Genomic DNA, 8,099 nt, shown 5'->3' on the forward strand with positions numbered 1-8,099 from the left:
TCTAAAGTTATGCTGTTTCGGGACAGGCCCCGGCCCCTGCTTCCAACTTCACGGACTGGAGCAAGTGCCTAAAGACCCTCAGACCGGGCCTTCCTGGCGGACCTCGAGACGCAGGCCGGTCACCGAGGGCAAGCAACAAAAGAAGGAATTGGGGCTCGGCATGACACGTGCCGCCGACCGGCCGGACTAACCTCGGCGGCGGAGCCCAGAGCGCCCACGTTGCGCCTGCTGGCGTTTATCGGGTACACGGGCTTGCGCGCAGGTCCAGCCCCGGCTGGTGGCCCAAGGCACATGCCCCTCCACGAATGTCCTCACTGTGGGTGGCCCCTGAGGCCCAGAGGAATGATCCTCAAATAGACGAGCTCCCCTGCCCCACCTCCCCGCGTTCCTTTCCCTGACAGATTATCCTAATTGAACGGTTATGGGTCATCCTTCTAAACCGTTAGCAGACACATCCCCACGCTTCAGTTCTTCGTGTATTAAATACATATTTAACGGATGGATGAAGAGCCAGCTGGGAAACACGCTGGTTAGAAAATAACGCTCGAGAAGGCACGAGGCTGGGGCCGAGGCCAGAGCCCTGGGCTTTCTAGCCCAGCCTCCCCGGGCTCCTGAGAGCAAGATTGTCCGCTGTGTGTGTGTTTTGTAACTTTGCTAACTCGAAGGCAAGTTGCTTACTATGTTTATTTGTTTTCTTGCTTTTAAAAAAGCTTTACACGCCAATTCAAAGTTCCCAGGCAGCAGAAGTTGCTAGAGGACAGCAACATCCTGCGGGGCCCGTTTGTGAGGGTGCGGCGTCGGGGCCTGGGGCCTGCGCCCTGCAGAAACACACTTCTGGGGCGGAGGTGCGGGCGTGAGAAAGTCGCCTCGGGGAACCAGCGGGAGACCGCGCGGCCGCAAGCAGCGGCCAGGCCAGGCAGACGGGCGCAGACCGGGCAGCGCCACCGGTAAAGCGTCAGCAGCGCTTTCCGGCAGACACACTCTCTCGGTTTCCCATCTCGAAGACGGGTAAATGCGCCAGTACCTCTGACGACCTCGTGCGCTTCTCTAGACGGCGTTTAGCGTGTCCTGGTCACGGGTTTCCGTGTCTGGGAGTCAGGCTGCGGCTGGTGGAACGCGCAGCAGGGACGCGGCCGCGAGCGGTGGGCTCCTGCCGCCCGACCCTCCGCGCACGGAAGTCTGCGTCCAGGTCGGAGGCCTCTTTCCGTAGCGGCGCTGCCCCTACCCGAGGTCATGGTGAGGACTCCCCAAGCTGGCGCCGAAAATGCCGCGCTAAAAAAAAAGGGAGGGCCCGTCGCCGGGTGGGCTCAACTCCGGGCCCACCTCTGCCCTGGAGGAGCGCGGTCCTGCGCCGAAAGAACGCGTCCCGGGGCTACGGCGCCGTTCGAGGCGCCCCCTCCCTCCCTCCCTCCCTCCTTCCACGCCCTGTGTCTCGCCAGACCCTGACACCAGCCGGGGGCGCTCCGGGCCGTCGCCTAGATGCGCGCTCCGAGTACGAAGGCAGTAGCCACTTTGTGCAGGCTTCTGGTTTACAGGGGGCTGCAGTGCCGACGTTTTGATGTAACCCACGGCGGAGAACCAAGTGGGGGGCGGAGATGAGACAGGGAGGGAGAGGGAGGGGGAGAGAGAGAGAGAGACCGTAGCCCCAGCGCGCATCCCCGCAGATCTGACCGCGCGGCGTACCGGGTCAGTTTGCGGAGCTCCCAGCCCGTCCCCCAGCCTGACTCGCTGGCCACCGTATTTTCAAACAATTTGACGACGTTCCCTCTCGCGCGCGGTCCCAACGGCGACAGGCCCTCGGCGCTTCCCCCGCGAGCCGCGCCTCACCCCCCTCGCCGCTCACACCCCCTCCCCCGGCTCCTCCTCCAGTCCCGCCCCGAGAACCTCCGCCGCGGACGCCCATTGGCTGTGCGCGGGGAGGCGGCGAGCGCCGGGCGCCGCGAGTTTCATTGAGCGGACTTCGCGCGGATGACATCAGCTTCCCAGCCGCCCCCCCTCGCGCCCTGCTCATTGGCGCTGTCGCCCCTTCAGGACCCGCACATTGTTCCCCGCCCCCGCTTCGGCCACCACCGCCTCGGCCGCCGCCGCCGCCGGACTATAAAAACCGGCCGAGCCCGGAAAGGTGCGGATGCTTATCATAAGACCGCCGCGACCTCCGCGCCTGGAGTCCGGGTCTCCACGGCGGCGTCTGGGAAGGAGCTCCTCCGGTTGCACCCACAGTAAGTGTCCCCGCCCCCCGCAGCCCCAGCCCACACCCCCGGGGCAGACGCCCCTCAACTCCGCTGCGACCCCGGACGCTCCGAAAGAGGGTCCCGGAGCCCGCCCCTGCCCGCCAGCTTGCCGCAACGCGTTCACTGCTCTCCTCCAGCTCGCACAGCCCGCAGCGTCCCCGTCGCCCACGAACGAGAAGTCGGGGCGACCACAGCTCCTTCTGCCCGAGTCCTAGTCAGCGAGCCAGCTGCCCGCCGTGCCGGGGCACAGAGCGCGCAGTCTGGGTACCGTGCGGGCGCTGGGAGCGTGGGTGCGCTGGTGCTGGCTCCGCGGTGTCGATGGAGATACGGTGGATGCGTTTGAGGAACCAAAATAAATACTTCTCTATTTAGATCTCGTGCTCCCCAAAGAAAAATTTCGTTTGCCGCTTGTTCACTCCAGCCCCGGAGACGCAGCCTCCCCATTCCTAGCTGAGGGCGCCACCCTCGCTGAGGGACATGGGCCGCTCCCTGGAGTGAAACAACCTGTGGATGAGAGCGGAGCGGAGGTTGTGGGGGAGGCAAGGAGCGATTTCTTCTGCGCACCTGCGGGCCCCTAGAAGGAAGGCCAGAGAAGGTGCGGTGGACGCGGGGCGACCAGCCGTCCTGGCCGAGCTTGGACCCCGCGCTGTGGCGCAGGCGGAGCGCGTTCCCCTCTCACTGATTTCTCCTCGTGTTCGAGCTCTCTCCCGTTCCTCCTCTCCGTAGGAGGCGTGCGTGGAAGCTCGGAGGACCGAGGGAGGGAAGACCCTGCGAGAGCCGCGACTCCCACTGGGGCCATGGACTCGGACGCCAGCCTGGTGTCCAGCCGCCCGTCGTCGCCGGAGCCCGATGACCTTTTTCTGCCGGCCCGGAGCAAGGGCAGCGGCGGCTTCACAGGAGGCACCGTATCCTCGTCCACGCCGAACGACTGCCCGCCGGAGCTAAGCGCCGAGCTGCGCGGCGCCATGGGCGCGGCGGGCGTGCACCCCGGGGACAAGCTGGGCGGCGGCGGCGGCGGCTTCAAGTCGTCCTCGTCCAGCACCTCGTCGTCCACGTCGGCGGCGGCCGCATCGTCCACCAAGAAGGACAAGAAGCAAATGACCGAGCCCGAGCTGCAGCAGCTGCGCCTCAAGATCAACAGCCGCGAGCGCAAGCGGATGCACGACCTGAACATCGCCATGGACGGGCTGCGCGAGGTCATGCCTTACGCTCACGGCCCGTCCGTACGCAAGCTCTCCAAGATCGCCACGCTGCTGCTGGCGCGCAACTACATCCTCATGCTCACCAACTCGCTGGAGGAGATGAAGCGCCTGGTGAGCGAGATCTACGGCGGGCACCACGCCGGCTTCCACCCCTCCCCCTGCGGCGGTCTGGCCCACTCCGCGCCCCTGCCGGGCGCCACCGCGCACCCCGCGGCCGCCGCACACGCTGCGCACCACCCCGCCGTGCACCACCCTATCCTACCTCCCGCTGCCGCTGCCGCTGCGGCGGCTGCAGCGGCCGCCGCGGTGTCCAGCGCTTCCTTGCCGGGCTCCGGGTTGTCGTCTGTCGGCTCCATCCGGCCCCCGCACGGCCTGCTCAAGTCTCCGTCCGCTGCAGCGGCGGCCCCGCTGGGGAGCGGGGGTGGCGGCGGCGGGGCCGGCGGCGGCTTCCAGCACTGGGGAGGCATGCCCTGCCCCTGCAGCATGTGTCAGGTGCCGCCGCCGCACCACCACGTGTCGGCCATGGGCGCCAGCGGCCTGCCTCGCCTCACCTCCGACGCCAAGTGAGTCCGCGCAGGCCGGCGCGTTCCAGCGAGCTGGGGGCCCGGAGGCTGCGGGGAATCGAGCACTGACCGGCTCTGGGCCTAGGAGCCGGAACTGAGTTCCGAGGAGGAGCGCAGGACCTTGGGCCGGGAGTGGGGTCTCAGGTGCGGACTCCAGGCTCCCTGGAGCGCACTCAACGGCGGGGGAGGGAGAGGGACATTCGCTCCGGTACCTGGTTGAGCCCTCTCTGGCTTTACACAGAGCGGGTCCGGTAGACACCAGTTAATCAGAAGGAACCGCTAAGTGCACCCCTCCCCAAACACCCCTCTTCCCCCAAAAGAAATTATTCTAAGAACGGGTTTCCCAGGGAACTCGGCCTCACTCCGCCCGGGCTGCACATGGTTACATGGGGGAGGGATGTTGGGGGCTACTGTCCTCCTTTCTGGACCGGTTGGGGACTGCGGAGAGCGGCAGCCCGGGACCCCGGCCCGCAGGCTCCCCGGGGTTGTCTCTGACCGGGGCCAGGGCTACGAGTTAGTTGGAAGCGGGCGTTCGGTACCAGAAGCTCTTACGGTGGCGGCCAGTCGAGAACTCCCGCCAACCCACCACCCTCCGAGAACTGCGTCGGCCCTCCCCGTGGCTCCTGTCGGTATAGGGTGTGCGGTCCGCGACTCGTTTTCAACGACAGGAACGAGCTTTAAAGAGGTTGGAACAGAACCACTTGTGGATCGAAAGAACCTGATACTGTCGACGCGAGGGGCGGGGGGCGGGTGGTTTTTTAGTTATTTTAATACGCCCCCCCCCCCCAACCTTGTTCCAGTCTCTGAGCACCAAGCAGTCGGGTTCTGGGCCGGATCTGGGGCAGTCTGGGTACCCGAGGGTTTGACGGGACTTGAAGCCTGTTGCTGTGACTATAGCCCGGGTTATTGGGGGATTCCCTTGGCTTTTAGTTTTTTTTTCTCTCTCTTGGATGTGTAAATACAATCTCAGTAACGAGGGACGCGCGTGCTGCTGCACCGAAGCTCACGTGACTGCCAGCCCTACCGGAGTCTGAGCCGGTTCCTCTCTCCGTCGGTTCCTTTTTGCCACTTGTAACACAAATGACAGACTCTTCCACGCGCTTCTGCGCCCCCGCAAACGCCTCCGCGCCGCCAGCATTGCGATTCGGCTCCACCGCGTCCGCCACGTAACATCCGTCCTCTGATCGCTGCCCCTCGCAGAGAGTGTATCATCTGTTTTATTTTTGTAAAAAGAAAAAAGTGCTAAATAATATTTATTACCTGTTTGGTTGCAAAAAAATGAAATAAATGATCGAGTGTTGCGATTTTAAATAAAAGTTAAAGTAAGTCGGGTGTCTTCCTGCCTCGCGGGAGGGACAAAGTGCGGGGCGGGGTTGGTGCGCAGTTCCGTGGGTGAGGGGTGGGGTGGGGGTCCCCTGGTTTCCTACTTGGGGACCCTTCCAGTTGACCTTTGCCTCCTCGGGCCGCGCCTCCCTCCTACACACTTCGTGGGGTGTTTCTCGCTGCTCGCTCGTTATTTTTATTTTCCGGCGTCCAACCCGGAACTCCCTTCCTCTTCGTTGAGGACGGAGTTGGTGGAAAGTGGAGTTTTCGCTCCCTGCGCGGGGCACCGGCCTTGGGGCGAGGGCGAGGGCCTTCAGCTCGGGCTCCCGGCGCCGGAACCTCCTGCCCTCCGTCAGCTGCGGACCAGTCAGGTGGGGTGCCAGGCCCCCAGCGTTTCGTGCGGGACCCACTCACCCTTCATCCCTTCCCCGTGAAGTGTCGGGCTCTCGCTCACGCCGACACTGGCCTTGGACTGAAATGTGTCCTGTGCTGGTAACACCCCGGGCCAAGTCTGTTCTGGGCGCCGCTGGGCTACTGCAACCCACAAGTGCGGCGCAAGTTCAGGGTGCGGCCCCGAAGGGGAGTCTGGATGGAAATAAAAACGCTGCCGCCCAAGAGGAAGGAGCCCGGGCGCGCTTCAGCCTGTGGCGGCTGGAGAACGCCGGCCCTGGGAAGGCCCCAGCCAGCGCGGTGCACCGCCCGCCCGGGCCCTCTCCACCGCCACAGCGTCGGGGGCTACCAGGCGGGTCTCCTGCACCTGCAGCGCCCGGCGGGGGCGGGGGGCAGGTTTTCCTGGTCAGAGCCCCATTTCCTGAGGTCGACCGAGCCAGGCCCAAGGGCCTCCAGTGTGCAGGACAGAAGGTGGCGGCTCCCTTCCCCAGGTCGGGGCAGGTGTTTGGCGGGGCGGGCAACAGGTGAGTCCTGCTGCCCGCCAGAGCTGCGGTACCCAGGGGTCGGATGCTGTGGGCCTTGCACGGCTTTCCTTTTCACCACGAGTGCAGAGGCCCAGAGGCTGGGGTGGGGGTGGGGGTGAGGGGCCAGGGACCCGAGCGCATGCGGAGGAATCCCAGAAGAGACAGGGCAGGACTAACACTTTTATTCCAAAGTTCCATTTGAGACGAAACTTGGTGAGAATTCAGAACTGAGTTTGGCGCCTGTGGCAGACACAAGGGAAGAAGAGGGTGGAACTGGGTGGGGTGGGGGTGGAGGGCGAAGTCACAGCTTCCTTCACCCACGCGGGGCTCGGCCAGGGCTGCGGGGCGTGGGTGGTGTGTGCATACAGGTGCCTCTGCTCCGAGCAAAAAATGAAGCACCTGCCACCCCCCCAAACCCCCCCCCCAAACTCTCAGCAGCGACCAGCCGGGAGAGACCAGGGCCTCCAAAGAAGGAGGGGCCAGATCCAGCCCTGCTGAGCCCTCCCGGAAGCTGCCCCCTCCCGCCTCCTTACACTGAGCGCCCAGCAGGGGACCTTGGCTGCCACGAGTGACGCGGCGTCGTCCTCGGATGGCGAGCTCCAGCCTGCTGGGCCTCCCGGGGCAGGGGCTCCCAGCTGAGGGGGGCCCTGAACCCGCCAGTTCAGGGGGGCGAGGTGGAGGGCTCAGGCCCGCGGCTGGGCCGCCAGTGAGGAGTCAGAGAAGACCCTGTGTGGCCACTTCGATGTCCAAGGGCCAGGAATTGGGGGCCACCCCCCACTGAGAAAGGGGAAGGGACAAGGTCTGCAGGGTGGTCCGTGGGGTCCCTCCCTGGGAGCCTCAGCTCTGAGGCTTCTCCCTCGCTGGGCTGCAGCTCCCCACCCCCAACATGCTCCTGGGTCCCCAGCTCCCAGCGCAGGCAGGCAGGGACTTCTGTCAACTAGCCCCCCGAGGTCTGTGAGATTATCCCCAACCGCCCCCCCCCCCAGCCCCGCCTCTCCGAGCTGGGCCGCCTGGAGCTGCAGGGGCAGAGCTTCCGGGCACAGCCTCAGCATCCTCAGCTCCTTGTGCTCTCACAGGGCACAAGTCACCAAGAAGTGACGATGAGCCGGACTCTGTTTTTGGACAGTGGGGCAGAGAGTCCCCGGGCGCTGCGACTGGAAGCTCACGTCTCAGGGACAGGCAGCAAGTGTCAGGCCCTCAGACCCCATGCGCTGGAACAGGTGGCTGAGACCTGGTGCCACCTGAGCGCAGGGCCATGTGGCTTAGGGAAACCGAGGTGTCAAGGACTCCAGGAGGGTCTGGGGCTGGACAGGGCCACAGGCAGGGCCGTCCTCACTGCCAGGCTCAGCCGTGAACAGCGAGGGGCTCTGGGAAGCTCCCCAGAGGCTCCCAGCGCTGGGGAACTGCTTGCCCGCCCCCTCTAAGGCAGAACCCACCAGCGACCACCCGAACTCCCCCGCTGGTGCCCCCTGGACATTCGTCTAAGGCAGCGATTTTCAACCTGAGCTTCCAGCATCTTTAAAGTGCGCCCTGCCTGACTGTCCCGTCAGGGGACGGGCCTCTTCCCTCGGGTTGCCCAGTTTAAAGGAGACAGCAGCCAACATGATGGCCGTCCAGGGTGCATGGATCAGAGTTACACCCATTTGGTCAGATCTGCAAACAGTATGCGTCTGGCGTGCTGCTGAATGTTAGCAACCGGCTTATCTGCCCTTAGGTGAGAAAGGTCGACCGTGGCGGATCTGGGCAAAGGAGCCCCCCCATGCCTCCCACGCCCCCAGCCCACCTCACATTTTAAGTCCCTGTGTATTGCGGACTTTGGAATAAGTTCCCCATTTGCACAGGGTCCTCAGTAGGTGTCAGTAGGTT

At 64.8% G+C, this 8,099-nt stretch overlaps 1 protein-coding gene across 1 annotated transcript; it reads left to right on the forward strand.

The window, feature by feature from the left end:
- Positions 1 to 2,062: 2,062 nt before the first annotated feature.
- On the forward strand, positions 2,063 to 5,254 carry OLIG2 (oligodendrocyte transcription factor 2). The gene is made up of 2 exons (XM_037065277.1): positions 2,063 to 2,219; positions 2,958 to 5,254. Exons 1-2 carry the CDS (start codon positions 2,129 to 2,131, stop codon positions 3,998 to 4,000), a joined length of 1,134 nt encoding a protein of 377 aa, XP_036921172.1. The 5' UTR covers positions 2,063 to 2,128; the 3' UTR covers positions 4,001 to 5,254.
- Positions 5,255 to 8,099: the final 2,845 nt, after the last annotated feature.

Source organism: Sturnira hondurensis, unplaced genomic scaffold (assembly GCF_014824575.4).
Source record: "Sturnira hondurensis isolate 20B ecotype Veracruz unplaced genomic scaffold, ASM1482457v3 Scaffold0015596, whole genome shotgun sequence".
Taxonomy (NCBI): Eukaryota; Metazoa; Chordata; class Mammalia; order Chiroptera; family Phyllostomidae; genus Sturnira; species Sturnira hondurensis.